Source organism: Cyprinus carpio, chromosome B25 (genome assembly GCF_018340385.1).
Source record: "Cyprinus carpio isolate SPL01 chromosome B25, ASM1834038v1, whole genome shotgun sequence".
In the NCBI taxonomy this organism is placed as follows: domain Eukaryota; kingdom Metazoa; phylum Chordata; class Actinopteri; order Cypriniformes; family Cyprinidae; genus Cyprinus; species Cyprinus carpio.
Window position 1 is genome coordinate 10,251,228 of NC_056621.1, and position 17,250 is coordinate 10,268,477.

Here is a 17,250-nt window from a genome sequence, read left to right on the forward strand (position 1 = left end):
GTTTTAACAAAAACAAAATACATTAATTTGCTAGAATATCTATAATATTGTATGTACAGCAAGCTTAAACAGTACTAAAGTTACCCAAATTATAAATACAAGTATAATAGGCTAATATTTAAAATAAGAAGTTCTTATTCCAAGTATTGACGTTCAGAGTAAGGCAGGGCGATATCAGTGGTGATAGTCTGTGTACTGTAGACTATGATGAAGGGAGGAGCAAAGAAACAGAAAGGACATTTAGTTAGGTTACTATTAGAGATTAATTGCAGCTCCATATTTTATGACACTGAACCATACAAATTTACAGCTAGGGAGAAGATAAAGAGGGGTAGAGAGTTCAGAGAGCTCTGCTCCATATCGCATGATCAAATAATGTACAAAAGGAACACCAGAATATAAAATAACACCTATAATGCTCCAAACCCCCTTTTTTCTGTATATGGTTGAAAATACTATCTTGATTATTTCTGCAGTATAATTCAACAATACTTTTCAGTCATATATTTTTAAGACTGCAGATGCAGATCTACCCAAATTTTGTTTGATTACTTGAAACTTGCTTCTGGTTTTTGTGTGACCTGCTTCGTCTTGCAGGGCTGGTAAGGCCTGTCTTGAGGTTTTTAAAAGGCGATGATTGGTGTTCACGAGACAACTGACAGCTGAACAAGGCAAAAAAGCTGTGGCTGTCAAAATGTGCCTGCAGCACAGATGTGGTGTGGGTTTGTGATGGTGTTATATTAGATAATGAACTGAGTTTTAAGTCTTACTAATACTGTTTCGTACAAAGTCCTTGCTTCTCATCACTGGTGGATGCTAAGAAATTCATTCATGGATCCAAGAGAGTCTACCTTACATATAGTTTTAGTTCATTTAAAATGGTCGACGTAAGCATAGGATTGATTTTAAGGTTTTTACTGGTTTATAAAGTAAAGCACCATACCAATACCATACACCAATTTCATTAAAATTAGATAAGATCAAAATAGTCACATTTTTAAAAAGCACCGGAAGATCTTTCGTTTAGTTTCTGAATAATATATGTCACTGTATTCCTTATTATATTATCCTTTGTTATTTTATTTTATCTTACATTTATCTTATTATATTTTTGCTTTTCCATTTATTTGTTTTTTTAACCATCTGTCAAAATGTGATCCAAATGCTAGTTTTATATTTATTTATTTATTTATTTATTTACAAAGTATCACAGCTGGTGAACCTGCTTTTTAAAAAGCCATCAATTCCCAAAAATGAATAATAATAATAATAATAATAATAGACTTTAAATATTCATTTTTTAAAAAGCTTCTGAAGATCTTTTAGTTTCTGAATAATGTAGGCTTACTTTATGCCATTGTATTCCATTTTCATTTGCTTTTCCAATATCTAAAAAAAAAGTTTTTTCATTAATTGATTAATTAATGAACTATTATTATTGTTGTTGTTGTTTTGATGCATAACACTAGGAGTCAAACAACTAAAAATCAAGTCAAGAATCTTGGTGTGATTCTGGAGACAGACCTTAGTTTCAGTAGTCATGTCAAAGCAGTAACTTAATCAGCATACTATCATCTAAAAAACATTGCAAGAATAAGATGTTTTGTTTCCAGTCAAGACTTGGAAAAACATGCCTTTATCTAGGGTGGACTACTGTAATGGTCTCCTCACTGCCCATCCCAAGAAGTCCGTTAGACAGCTGCTGCTCATCCAGAACACTGCTGCCAGGATTCTGACTAGAACCAGAAAATCTGAGCATATCACACCAGTCCTCAGGTCCTTACACTGGCTTCCAGTTACATTTAGGATTGATTTTAAAGTGCTTTTACTAGTTTATTTATTGTTCAATTGCCTAGGACCAAAATATATTGCAGATATGCTCACTGAATATAAACCTAATAGACCACTCAGATCATTAGGATCAAGTCAGTTAGAAATACCAAGGGTCCACACAAAACAAGGGGAATCTGCTTTTAGTTATTTTGCCGCCTGGAGTTGGAATCAGCTTCCAGAAGAGATCAGATGTGCTAAAACATTAGCCACTTTTAAATCTAGACTCAAAACTCATGTTTAGCTGAGCATTTATTGAATGAGCACTGTGCTGATGCACTGTATTTTATATATAATAATTTTCAATTTCTAACTGTTTTAAATTCATTTCAAATAAATTTTTAAATCATTTTAAAAGTTTTTCAATTCCTTGTTTTATTGTTGTGATTTTTTTTAATGATTATTTTACTTCCTTTTATGTAAAGCACTTTGAATTACCATTGTGTATGAAATGTGCTATATAAATAAATCGCTTTGCCTTGGCTTGATCATTATTATTAATAATATTGTTGTTATTGTTGTGTTCTTTTTTAAGTTTTTATACTTTGACATTTGAAGCTCTTTGAACTGCATTTATGAAAGATGCTACTATACATAAATTGACCTGTGCCCCAATGATGAATGCCATTCATTCATTAAACTTGACCACCATTTTCATGTTGTTATCAAATTCACCTTAATTCAAATATCCATCAGCTAAACACTAATAAACACACACACGTAACCCATGACCCGTTGTCATGGTATAGCAGCGTCATTGTCAGTAAAGCATGAGTTGCTTTAATTTATGTTTGTAAGCGACACAAAGCTTCTCTCCCATGAGCACGTCGACCAATTCATAGCGTGCGTTGTCCTTAGAATGCTCCTTTGTTCCCTCCTACTAGACTCTAAATTTACCCACCAGAGACAATAGGTAGTGTGATAATTAACTGCTGTCAAGGCCCTGAAACGTGAGACACCCTCTGCCCATTGTTGTGTCCAGTTTAAAGCAGCGGCGGAGTGACATCACTTGGTGATGTCAGGTTCAGAGGGCGGAACTGGACCTCCGGGTCTCCTGTGATTGGTCACATCATGTGGCACCTTGGAAGACAAAAGGTATAAGAGATGAATGCTCGGTCAAGGCGGGCAAAATTTTAAGCATAATTCTGCAGCATCCCTGGGACGCCCTGAACTGAGTTGGTTACCATGGCAACAGTCGTACCAGTGAGTATTTGAAGATTAAGAGTGTTTTTTTATCGTAGATGAGTTGATGATTATTCACTTTTAAGAACTTAAAATGACTTCACACATGGTTGGAGTTCAATAACAGATGGTCCAAGCAGAAGAAACATCATCTTGTGCTGCACACCTGAAATTATTTTGGTGATATTTGGCAGACAGATTTTGATTTTAAATGCATTTTTGTCTTTTTTTGTGAAGAGGTTGAGAGTTTAAAAATTGATCACTATTGAATACAATAGTGTCTCTGGTGGTGATACTGCTGAAATAAAAGACATGCCTCGGATCAGTTAACATGATGCATCTTATTCTCAGTTCAGTTAGTTTGAGCTTTCTTTGTTCTAGACTGGGTCATGTTCTGTCAGCGCTATTGGTGTGGATGTATCATGTCTGTGCTCTGGGCCGATCAGGTGTCAAGTAAAAGAATCTGTGTGTCTTCAAGCTTGTTGTATAGAGTTTGTGTGTGTATGTATGTGTGTGTGTGTGAAGGCTTTGGTTTCTTAGGATGTAGTTAATTAATCGTGTTCTTGGTTTGAAACCAGTAGCTTAGTGAAAGATTTGGTATCAACTGGTTAATTGATATAAAATATATCCAAATCTTGATTTCAAGGAAAACTATTCTTGATTTTCTTTCAGTGTGCGTCCTGCTATGGCAGCAGCAGTGTTCAGCTCTTTGGGAGGGGGCCTGGTGGCGATTACATGTCCCTTTTCAGTTACAGAGGGCCCAGAGGGGCCCCTCGCCCACGTCTGGCCTGCCACGCTCCAAAGATGACACTGCGTCAGATTTGTCGCATGTTGCGTATAATGCGCCAGCTGCGCAATAAAGAAGCAGCAGCAGCTGCTGCAGCCACCAGGTAAGGCTTACATTCCCAAATACTCATAATAAAAGGCGTTGTTCACCCAAAAATCTAAATTCTATCTTCATCTATTATCTTCCTGTAGTTCTCAACCCATTTGATTTTTTTTTTTTTTTTTTATCTGTGGAAGAAGCTTTTTTTTAGAATTTTTTGGAGGCTGTTTTTTTTTTGTTTTAGTGTATGTTGTGTATGTGTATTATAGATATATATTTTTTTTGTTCTCAAAAAGAGATGTGAAAATTTTTTTTGTGTATTTTTTAATATAAATGTGAATAAATATAAATATATCCCCTTTTTTTGCAAGAAAGAAAATTGATGATTACAGAATTTTTATTTTGTGATTTGTGGATGAACAATAAAATATTAAGTATAATATATAATTATATATGACACTTAATATTTATTATTTTATTTTATTTTATGATTCTTTGAATCATTTATTTGTTCAAAACACTGATTCATTCAATAACAAAACGTCTTTATGAATGTGTTATTGAAACTGATTCATTTGCTCCTGAACACCGATTAATTCAAGAGCGAAACATTTAAATGGAGCCCCATAATGTGCACAACAATAATTTGTTCCCTCTGTTTACTAAATCGTGTAAACAATTTACTAATTCGTTCCCTCTGTTTAGTAAAATGTGCAAGCAATTTACTAATTTGTTTCTTGGTTTTAAGTAAATTGTGTGCTCAATATAATTATACATACCCTCATTTTAAGTAAATATATTTTTTATTGTTTTATTCTGAGCTGGGAGACATTATCAAAAGTCTTGTATCGCTGCATGGAATCAGTGTTAAAGGGATACTCCACCCCAAAATGAAAATTTTGTCATTAATCACTTACCATCATGTCGTTCCAAGCCCGTAAAAGCTTTGTTCGTCTTAGGAACAAAATTTAAGATATTTTGGATGAAAACCGGGAGGCCTGTGACTGTCCCATAGACTGCCAAGTAAATAACAGTGTCAAGGTCCAGAAAGGTCCATGAAAGTTGTCGTCAGAATACTCCATCTGCTATCAGACGTGTAATCTGGGTTATATGCAACAAAATAACAACTTTTTTCAACTATTCCTTTGTCAACAGTCTACTCTGTGTCTCTCCATATCACCGTATGCTGTGTATGCTCTTCTGTATCAGCCGCGCCACAAGGAAGCACTGTTTTCTTTAAAATCAAAGTTAAATACACGTAGAAACAGCGCATCCTTGTGGCGCATACACAGCATACGGTGATATGGAGAGACACAGAGGAGACTGTTGACAAAGCAATTATTGAAAAAAGTTGTTATTTTGTTTTCTTCGCTTACAAAAAGTGTTCCCGTCACTTCATATAACCCAGATTGCACATCTTATGTTAGTTGTAGATGTATTATTATGACTTTGATTTTTTTTGTTTTTATTGACATTGTCAGTTTAATTTGGTATGGTAAAGTGACTGGCGGTTTTCATCCAAAATATCTTAAATTGTGTTTCGAAGACGAACTGAGCTTTTACAGGTGTGGAACGACATGGGGGTAAGTGATTAATGACAAAATTTTCATTTTGGGGTGGAGTATCCCTTTAAGGAGCAACTAATCCATTGAGTAAACGATACAATGACTCATTCGTAAACACATTTCGTTCTTGAATGATTTGGTGTTTTGAACAAATTATTATACAAAGACTCAAAAACACCTGCTGGCGTAACCTGCAGACTGACAGTTTGTATGCAATGTGCACAGGCAACACAGAGGAGTAATACAAATATTGAAAAGTCCCACTGCTGTTTGTACTCACCAGGAAGTGTTAGATAAAATTAAATAAATGAATCAACTGATTATGTTATTTTGACCTTCTGTGTTTCTGATTTTACAGAAAACAAGCCTCTCCTCCCAGTTCACCTATGATCAAATCAGATAAGCGCTGCTTACCTGCCTGCTTTCGGCGTAGACGTAGTAACAACATAAAAAGAGTGAGTTAAGCATCCTCCAAAACCTCCCAACAACTTCAGCCCTTTGGGAGTTTACAAACTGGGCAATGGAGCCAGACCTCACTCACACAGAAGACGTAAAGTGAGGGACCAAGTCATTGTTCTACAATCTTGTTGGATTCTTTTGTTGGGAGGATTTAACATGCAACAAATCTGGTTTTAATTGGAAAGAAGCAGCTCTTTAGATGCCCCGAGTGCTGGAACTCTACATATCTTACATTTCATAATGACACAGGAGTTTTTTTTACACGAGTCTTTTCTTCTTGGACGTTTGGACTTGAATTGTGAAATCGATGAAATTCCAGTAGGGTCAAACAGTTTTGTGTGCTTCTACCTGTAATTAAACCAGTGGAAAGTCCTCATCAGGTGGGAAATACGACGCAGCTATTTGTTTGTTTATTTATTTATCTGTTTGTTTTTTTCTGTGTGGGACGGGGGGCCCACGGTTCCCTCTCTCTCAAAGAGGTGTGATGGAAACTTAGCTACCGGTGTGCATTACTGTGTTGAAACTGAAACTGTGTGACAACATTGTGAATTTACTGATTTCCTATTTATATGCCTTTGAATAACCTTTCAATAATAAAACACCTATGACTTCAAAAGTTGAGTGGAGTTCACATGATTCAGCACAAATAATCATTAACTCAGCTTTAGATACTTCCTCAAGTTTATCTATATATTTAGAAGTTCCTAGCTTAAAAAAATATTTTTAAATGTTTTATGATTTTTACCACATAAGTCACGTGCATATCATGACTGAGTGTAAGACAAACAAACCACACCTGAACAAAGGGAAAATCCCAGAACTGCAGTTTTCAAACATCAAAGAGTATTATATGTGCAATGTATTACCTCTTTTTGGAGAATGTTTAAATTCTTTAACTGCTAAGAATTGTTCAGATAAGAGAAATGAAAAATATTTAAAATTGAGGCAAAAAAAATAAAAACAAGTTTCTTATCTTTTCTTATGTGGAAAAGAAAGAACTAGTAGCAAAAAACCCAAGCTGCTTTTTTCCATACATTGAAAGTGAATGGTGACCGCAGTGGTCAGAGAAAAACAACTTAAGTTTCAGCCTGTTGCCCACACAACGCTATCATGTGGCTTCAGACGACTTGTAACATAGTGCTTAAGTCACACAAACCACCATTATGAAGAATCTATGGTACTTCAGTAGCTTGAAATCCCTTAATCAGCATCCACTTTCATTATACAGTATGAAAGAATGTCGCATGAAGATTCTTCAAAACATTTCCTGTTTTATTCCACAGAAGAAATGAAGTAATCCGGGTTTAGAATGACACAAAAGTGAATAAATAATGTCAGAACTTTTTTGGGTTTGTCATCATCACCACTGACCGGACATCACAGACCATGGTACAACCAAGCAGTGCTGAAAATTTCATGGCGAAGAAGTTTTCTGAACGTGAGCTGCTGAGGAGTCAGGTTGTAGGACAGGAAGCAAGGGATCAGGTGTCCTCTTGAGCAGGAAGTTTATCTTGCATTCACGCTCGGTCTTACTCTTACATTAGCTCTTACATTAGCTATATGACAAACATGAAAATGTCAATGGCACAGAAGTTTCAGTCAAAAACAGTGTGTGCACAGTGTTCTTTAACGTCTCATGCACAAAATGGTGACTATTTACTTAATCACTAGGTTGGATCTGATTGGCTGACTTCTCACAACTTTTAAGAGTCTGGGTGCACTTTTAACTAGTCTGTCTGAAGACAAATTTGTGTTTAGGTACTGGGCCACAAAATGTGTATTTAAAGTCAGTGTCAAGGCAATTCAGGGTGTTGTTTCTATACACATAAATGCTAGAAATGTAGGGTACTAGTTTGTATAATGTTTTTTGACCGTTAAATGTGTTTTTCACAATTCTGGATTTTTTGGGCGGGGCTAAGATCATGACTCGATGACGCACTGGAACCACTGAGCATGGCCCCTCCCCTAACATCATAATAACTAGAGAGCATTACCATCAGTGGTTCGCGAGTTATTGTCATAACCGTTTGTTATACAGCCTATACGTTTGTTTACTTGGGGGGTTCTTTTTAATTGGCTGGGTGGTTAATAACACATTAATATTGCTTTATACCGACTTTAAGAACAATACAGAGACATTCAGATTTTGTTTTAATACATAATCACTTTAACACTGTTGACAACTGGTGGCAAATTTGTATCAGTTCATACAATTTCAAAATATCTTTTCTTATTTTAGCGAGACTTGTTTTTCAAATGCTAATTGTGCTAACTTTCTGTATTCTCAACAGCATGCCTGTCTGTTATTATGACTTCAGTGATTTCAGATTTCCCCGCTTCAAAAAACAAACTGTGGTTGGTTGCATGACTTGCATGTTGGTTAGATGATGTCTTACTGTCTAAGCAGATGGCACCTAGCCAGAATAAGCTTTCAAGCAAACCACAAAATATGGCAATAAACACAAGTCTGGTTTCATGAGACTAATGATAGACCAGTCAACAAAATTCCAGAAAACAATAACCTTAATATTAAATAGTGTAGCTATACTCTAGGAAAGAGGTTTGGTGATGATTCATCAGTCAGATGATTGTGTTTCTCAATCATTCTAGGTTATCAATCCTTCTGTTTGCTCAAGCTAGATATACTATAAGTGAGTCATCTTGTAAGAATGTTGTCAGCAGACTAAAAGCATGTTTGGAAAGCTTCTGTCATACAATGATTCTTTCCTATTCCATCCTCACCCCACAATGAAATAGGAAACTCCTCCATGTTGCTTGGCACCAATAGTCCCTTATTTTCTCAAAATGGCTTCCCTTATTACCTTTAAAGGGATAGTTAACCCCAAAAGTTCACCCTCATGTCATTCCAAAGCTGTATGATTGTCTTTCTTTTTGTGTAACACAAAAGAAGATATTTTGCAAAATGTTTTTGGATCTCATTGACTTTCATTGTGTGGACCTCACAAGTTCTTCTTTTGTGTTTGCAGAAGAATAGTCATATAGGTCCGCAACAACAAGAGGGTGAATAAATTTTCAGAATTGTAATTTGTGGGTGAAATATAACTTTAAAGGGATAGTTCACCCAAAAATAAAAATTCTGTCATTTATTGCTCACCCTCATGTCGTTCCAAACCCATAAGACCATTGTTCATCTTACAAATTAAGATATTTAGGTAAATAGGCAGTAAGGACATTGTTAAAATAGTCCATGTGACATCAGTGGTTCATAAAATTGTGGTTGAACCACTGATTTCAAATGCACTATTGTAACAATGTCCTTACTTGCTTCCTGGGCCTTGAACATAGTAGTTATGTTGCTATCTATGCAGGGTCAGAAAGCTCTCAGATTTCAGTTCTTAAAGGGATACTCCACCCCAAAATGAAAATTTTGTCATTAATCACTTACCCCCATGTTGTTCCAAACCAGTAAAAGCTTTGTTCATCTTCAGAACACAATTTAAGATATTTTGGATGAAAACCGGGAGGTTTCTGACTGTCCCATTAACTGGCAAGTAAGACACTGTCAAGGTTCAGAAAAGGTATAAAAGACATCGTCTGCCAGTCTATCTGCCATCAGTGCTTCAACCATTACATTATGAAGTGACAAGAATACTTTTTGTACGAGAATAAAACAAAAATAACTACTTTATTCAACAATTTGTCCACTCTGTGTCACTCCACATCAGCATAGTGCCATTTTGGAGAATCTGAGTGGTATGCAGGCAGTGTACGCTCTTCTGTGACAATAACAAGGCACATAAATCTAAATAAAAATCATTTGTGTACAAAAAGTATTGTCATCGCTTCATAACGTTATGGTTGAATCACTGATGGCAGATGGAGTATTCTGATGACGCTTTTCATACTTTCTGGACATTGACAGTGTAATTTACTTGGCAGTCTATGGGACAGTCACAAGCCTCCCGGTTTTTATCCAAAATATCTTAAATTGTGTTCCGAAGACGAATAAAGCTTTTATGGGTTTGGAACGACATGGGGGTAAGTGATTAATGACAAAATTTACATTTTGGGGTGCAGTATCCCTTTAAGTTAGCCAAATAGACCCAGGGCTCCTTTCACCTCCAAGTATGACCATTGGGTGCAGCAGAAGTTACATAAGCTCATTACTGAAGTCACTTCATCAAACGTTAAAACATAAAGGTCATGATGTGACAGGTAATGTCTCTAAACCTCATTTTCGTTTCACTTTGGTCAACCAAAACGGCAAGTATTCTGTCAAGACAGATAAGTAGGTGCCCAAAATGGCTCTGCAGATTTTTGGGCTTGAAATATTCATGATTTTTATATAAAAGCATATGTATTTGAAGTCCTGTGAGGTTTGTGCTTGACATACATTCTCTCAGGCCTCAATCTGATATGAGATTCACTCAGAAATCTTCATGTCGGAGTCACGCATGAGGAGCTGTCGGTCAAGGTCAGGGCCACTGAGGGCAGAAGTAACCACACAAGGCCTGGACATGAATAATGATGAGTCTGTCTGTTTAACACTGAAATTGAGAAGAGGGTTAAAAAAAGAACTAAACACAGGTGAACAGTGACCTGTGGAGGTAGGCCGGACCAATGTGGCCTGCACAGATGAAGGAGGTCTTGGAGAAATTGTGTCATCCCATGAGCCAGCAATAGACACTTGAGCCCTTGGTGTCACAAAGGGCCGCTATTGAGACGCTTCCCAAAGCACCTTTAGGCCGCTGCCTCACGTGGTTGAGTCGCTCACACCAAAGACTGCCATGTAAAACTCGTCTTGGTAAAAACGGAACAATCCTTTTGTGTTTTACAAAGGCAAAGTCTTTTGGGAGTTTTGAGTCTATAAAATTGTTGAATCCCTCTGAAGAAAAATAGCTTTTATTATGAGGTAGGCCTTATTGTAAGGGCAACAACATCTCTTGAATACAAAAGAGCTATTATAATGACACAGCGGAGCGTGGGAGCCAGAGCCAATTAATTAACCTGGCTGGCAAAAGGAAAGATATCGCATAGCCAAAATATTGCTTAACATCAGAAATGAAGAGATCATATTGCACACAACATGAACCACTAACCCGGTCTCACACAACCATGGCCAACAATGAACTGAAGAAAATGAGGATTTTGTTCGACAAACTTAAAACCATGGTTTGCATCACATTTCACTGTGCAACTGAAAATTCTGTATAGTTAACATTTTAAAAATTAGTTAATTGATTTTCAGTTGTTTTTACTCATTTTTGTTGCACTATAAGGAATACAATGGTAATTTTAGACAGATTTTACTCTTTTGACTAAAATATTCCATTCAACAAAAACAAGTTCAAAATTAAACCAAATATTAAAAAATTATATAGTTTTAGGACATTTAAGACCAACATGTGATATCTTATAATACAGCTAATTAGTTCACCACTGTAATACAATGTTGTAAATTTTTTATGCATCATTTAACATTGTTTTAGTACATTGCTATGGAAAGAATGTATTCACAAAGTGGCTCATGAATTCTGATAAGCACATAACTTCAAATTCATGCGTATGACGTTCGTATCATTTTCACAAGAATTTAAAAGTTGTAATATTATGTTCAAGTTATGTATATATCGGATTAATCTAATACAAGAATGTGTTTTTTTGTTTGGGGTCAATCGAAACAATATTCTTGCTAGATTTTGGCATTTCTTCTTGTTTTCACCAACAGCATGTTTTAACTTTTAGCGGTTTGTTCAATTACCTAACCTTGACTTTGTTCATCTTCAGAACACAAATAAAGATATTTTTGATGAAATCCCAGAGTTTTCTGACCCTGCATAGACAGCAACCCAACTCACACGTTCAAAGTCAAGAAATGTAGTAAAAATATCATTAAAACAGTCCATGTGACATCACTGGTTCAAAAGTCAATGGGCTCCAATGTTGTTTGGACTCCAACATTCTCCAAAATGTCTTTTTTTGTTTTGCAAAAAAGAAGTTATATGGTTTTAGAGCGACATGAAGGTGAGTAAATGAGTACAATTTTCATTTTAACGAAGACTATCCCTTTAAAACACCACAAACAGACACACATATCAAACCACAAATTAACAGACAATAACAAGGCACATAAATCTAAATAAAAATCATTTATTTTCATTAATATAGTAATCAATCTACTTAGAGCAAAGAAATAAAGGTCCACCATGCCACTTTATTACTACAGTATGTGGAGGCTGCGCCAAGGTCTGAATACTGAACAGACGGACACACAGACCAATAAGGAGAGAGGGGGCGGGGTTCATTCTGGTCTCATTCTCCATGCCTAGTTTAAGGTGGGAGGGGCCAGTGTACTTGGGGGTGGGGTCGAGGATATATTCCTTTCATCTAAAACTTGGGAGGGAGAGCTTTGAAATCTTCAAGCTAGAGGAACAGACCTGTTATAGAAGGGCAGACCAACCTTGACAGACACAGGAAAGCTGAAATGTCTGTGTCGGTGTGAGTGTATGCGAGTGTGCATGTGTGTGTGTGTGTGTCTGAGAGACGAGGTGTAACAGGTGCTGCTTAGATCCAACTTTCACTGTACACTTGAAGAGGTTTCAGACACGAGGGATAGAAAATTGAGGTAACAAACGCCTTCCTTTTTCGGGTCCTGAAAAACAACAACAATAAAAAAGATTTTTAGACAATATAATTGAATTACAGACAACAAAAATCCAACACAAAAACAAAAACCGGAATTGTGGATTCTGTGTAATTCATAATTAATCTTTTTTGTACATGCAAAGATAAAAAAAAAAAAAAAAAATCTGGTTGATACCATTATTTATATGTGAAAAATAATACACAAAACACAACAATGAATATTTGAAATGCTACAGCAGTGTTGTTAATGTTAACCAAAACTACTAAAAATCATTTTCATTCATTGAAAAAATAAGTAAATAAATAAAATATTTCAGAAAAATCAGTGGAATATTAAAATGACTAAAACTGAAATAAAAATAAATTAAAGTTAAATCAAAATATTACAAATGAATAAAAATACTCAAAAAAAATTTTTTTACAACTGAAAAAAAAAAATCACATAAAATTAAACCAAAATGAAAATTTAAAATATAAAAATAAAAGGTAATTTAAAATATGAATTATATTATATAAATAATAATAAAACAGTATGAAAATAGGTATTTGAGTTTCTAAAGATTATATTTGTCAGCTTTATTAAATTGTTAATGTTTTTAAAAATAAACTTAGTTCATCTAAATTCGAAAAATATGCATGTACCGATAAATATCAACTGAACCAATAAATAATAAATAAAAAACACTAATTAAATCTTGATACCTGCTCTCATCGGGGTGTGTTGGTTCCACTTGACACTATGGTGCCATCTGTATTAGTGTGAGACTGCTCCTTCACCACTGGATCTAAAGACACAAATGATGTATGTTTCAGGATTTTTCGACTGCTTGTTTTGTCTATATACATCGTCAGCAGTGAGGTAAGCTAACTCACAGAAATAAGGGTGCTCCATGGCCTCGGTGGCGGTCAGCCTCTGCTGATGGTCGTAGCGTAGCAGCTTGTCGAGAAGGTCCAGAGCCTCTGGACTCACCAAATGCTGGTTCTCCGTCTGCACAAACTGTTCCCAGCGCTGGGACACCGTGTCAAATGACAAACCTGTGTCAGTATTGGGACACAGCAGGAGAGTTTGATATAACTATTAAAATTAACAAACTTGCATAGTCATTTTTAAGTTAAACCATGTTATCATAGTTTTGGGGCTTAGGTGTATGGTTTTGGGAAATGGAAGGAGTTTTTTAGTAGATGGTTGTAATTTATTGGTAGATTATTTTAGTTTGTTTTTGGTTTTTTTTAGTTGTTGTTAGGTAGTTTGTGAGTTTTAGCGATTGTACATATTTGGTATTTTATTTTAAAAAAATTATATTATTTTGATTTTTATGTTTGTCTTGTTGTTTTAGTTTTTGACATGTTATTTTTTTATTATTCTGTGCAATTTAGTATTACTATATACTTTTTTAGTGAATTATGGACATTTCCCACCCTGTTTCTAATCCTTTGATTCAAAAGTGTTTTTGGGTTGTTTTCCCCTTTAAGAGTTATTAACGCCCACTGTTAAGTAAAAAGCTATGGATCAATTATTTGTTTGAGCGTAGTTTAGTAGATTTTACGATGTTAACTCATAAGTCAACGTTGCTATTTCGCATTTCAATATGCCAAGAGCAAAGAGAAAGAATTCGAAGAGAAGAGTACTGCGCGACGCACACAAGCTCATACACGCTTACTTTAAGCAGATTCGCGATTGCATAATCATTATGATACAGCAACGTTACTGGCGCCCAGTTCCCGCGCGCGAGCAGAGAGATCACCTACAAATTAATAAATACAATATTCATTTTTAACGCCATAATACATAATTGGTAATTTTTTACACAGACCCACTCTCTGTCTTTCGCAAACACTTATAGGCGCGCGGCGCGACAACGATATAATGAAGTTGTCTTGTGCTGGAGGCGGTCATATGCAAATGGTTGGAATCACTTCGCACCGTGACGTCACTTCTTACCATGGATCCAGAACGAGCTTTGTTTAGAGCTTGATTAAATAAATGGCTCGTTTATATGTCTTAAGCTATCTTGCAGTGACGTTTTTAATGGTACAAAGACCTCTTATAATTCCCAAAGATCAAGGCAACCGTGGTGAATATAATATAATAAATATAATATATAACAAATTATATAAATTTGCTTTCTATGCTTGTCTTGTTGTTATGGCCAAGCAGGTCTTTAAATCGTGGATCCAGTTCAATGTGGTATTTGCGCAGGTAGCCAAATAACTCATCCGTCCCGAGAACTTTCGCGATCCGCACCAACTGCAAATCAAATGAAATCATGCTCACATGCTTAAGACAAAGCGTTAAATGCATGATTATATTTATAAAACTGCATAATCTATTCCTGATGTAAAAGATATGAATATTACTCACCTGATCGTAGTTGTCTTGGCCATGAAAGAAAGGCTCTTTCTGAAAGATCATACTGGCCAGCATGCAGCCGAGACTCCACATGTCCAGACTGTAATCATACATCTGTACACACAATACAGCACACGTTTAATAACCATACACAACCTAAAAAGAAAACAGCAATATGTGACATTCGAAAACTTTTACTGAATATTATTTGGATTCTAAAAATGATAACCTACATGCAATGATTAAGCGTCCGTCGAACATCAATCGTGCTACGCTTAAGGACATGTGCGTGAGTGATGCTCTACATACCATTATTGTTGTTTATTTCATGCTAATCTGACTATTACTGACAGTTTTTTATTGTTGTCTTTCATGTGACAGGAAGATTTCTGATCTGAAGATAAGACAATAAGGTCAAAGACTTTCAATATAAACAATGACGCTGAGCAATTCCTCGATAGATATATATATATAAACTGATCTGTAACTGGATGAACAAGTTCCTGACAAAAATCTAAGGAATGATAGGTAACATAAGAGAACATGTTTGTGTTGTTATAAATTTGAAATTATTCTGTGTGATTCATAAAGAGGATTTTACCTGGTAGTCCACCAACAATTCTGGACCCTTGAAATAGCGTGAAGCTACTCTGACGTTGTACTCTTGTGCAGGGTGATAGAACTCAGCGAGACCCCAGTCTATCAATCTCAGCTGCATCAAACACACACACAAATCAACATCTGAAAACCAGCTTGATTGCCAAATGAAAATGGCACCCTGATGCCCCCTGCTGGTGTATTAACCAGTAACTACATGACAGAGGGAACATTTGCATTCTTAATGTCTTTAATACAGTTCAAGATAAATCATTACCTTCCTTAACTGGTGGTCGATCATAACATTGTGGGGTTTGACATCGCGGTGCATGATCCCCATACTGTGGCAGTAGTCCAGAGCCTGCCAGTGTTCAAAAAAAAAAAAAAAAAACCTTAGCAACACATACAAGACTCCAAAACAAGCCAGTGAAGCACACACACTTGTGAGTTTACCTTTAGTAGTTCATACATGTAAAAACGGATATCGTAATCTGTTAGCTTTTGATACAGCTCCTAAACAGGAAGGAAACAAATGATATTAGATTTGGAGGATTTAAATTTGAATGCAACTTCGATATTTCAGATCATTTGAATTATTACACCATTGCTTGGATTCTGATTAGCCAGGAGACAGCAAAATGTTTTTGCAAAATAACTGATCATTTTAAATAGTCTCTTATTAAATATTGAAATGACCATCAATTATTTATTCATTACCTTAGACAGACAGACATAAGGATAGATAGATAGATAGATAGATAGATAGATAGATAGATAGATAGATAGATAGATAGATAGATAATCTTAATTAGAAAATACCTTAAAGTCTGTGTTATTGATGCATTCAAAGACAAGCGCAGGTGTTCGAGACTGCAGAATGATTGGGGAGAAACCGCAAAACAAACAGAAAACGAAAAGGAAGCCCTTTAATCAACAATCGTAAGCATTAACAGACACCATCAAGCAGTCACTGTGATCACAATCAGGAATAACACAGGAGCACGTGGACTACAAAAGCATCACGACTGGCTGCAACTCATTATATTTCGATGTAAAATCTAATATGCTGTTCAAATAAGCATCACTATGCTTCGCGGTAATTTTCATATGATCTCATTTGTGTCCGGATAATCCTTTGGAATCACTCTATTACCGGTTGCTTATGTTTGTACGGTAAATCTGTCACATTTCCAATCTGATATTTCTCAATGTAATCTCAATGACAAATTTGAGACATAAGAACTTCTTGCAGCTAATTCCAGGCTAAACCCAAATTTGCACCTGCAAGCTAGAAAAAGCAATTTGTCTCAAATGCTGTCCACCCACAATCTTCAGAGACAGAAAATCAAAGTCCTCCTGGGACAAACTATGCACCCGGATTGGACAAGTATCACCAGTGGAGGAGGAGAGATGGAGAACGTACCACAGGGTCCTTTACTGTGTCCATTAGCTGAATGATGTTGGTTCCTCCTCGCAGGTTCTCCAGGATCTTGATCTCTCTCTTGATCTTCTTTTTCTTGACAGGCTATTTTAGAAATCAATGATGTAACAATATAAAAACCTAGTCAACATTAAAGGAACAGTTTACCCAAAAATTACATTTTGTCATCGTTTTGTGTTCAAAAGAAGATATTCCGAAGAATTTCGAAGAACCAAACCATTGCTGGACCCCATTGACTTCCACAGTAGGGAAATAAATACTATGAAAAAGAATGGGGACCATACCAGCGTTCTTCAAAATATCTTCTTTTATGTTCAACATAAGAAAGAAACTAACAAAATTTTCATTTTTGGGTGAACTATCCCTTTAAACAACAGTAAAAACCTCATGACAT

The 17,250-nt window shown here is 35.8% G+C and overlaps 1 protein-coding gene across 1 annotated transcript in view; it reads right to left on the reverse strand.

Moving 5' to 3' along the window:
• Positions 1–11,957: 11,957 nt before the first annotated feature.
• Positions 11,958–17,250, reverse strand: part of LOC109110327 (casein kinase II subunit alpha'-like) — a 28,394-nt gene continuing 23,101 nt past the window's right edge. The window contains exons 4-13 of the mRNA XM_042752676.1: positions 16,839–16,940; positions 16,235–16,285; positions 15,869–15,928; positions 15,693–15,776; positions 15,420–15,530; positions 14,831–14,932; positions 14,605–14,716; positions 13,342–13,479; positions 13,171–13,253; positions 11,958–12,475 (exon numbers count right to left, since the gene is read on the reverse strand). Coding sequence (XP_042608610.1) covers positions 13,177–13,253; positions 13,342–13,479; positions 14,605–14,716; positions 14,831–14,932; positions 15,420–15,530; positions 15,693–15,776; positions 15,869–15,928; positions 16,235–16,285; positions 16,839–16,940 — 837 coding nt within the window. The 3' untranslated portion in view covers positions 11,958–12,475; positions 13,171–13,176. The remainder of the gene's footprint in view (positions 12,476–13,170; positions 13,254–13,341; positions 13,480–14,604; positions 14,717–14,830; positions 14,933–15,419; positions 15,531–15,692; positions 15,777–15,868; positions 15,929–16,234; positions 16,286–16,838; positions 16,941–17,250) is intronic.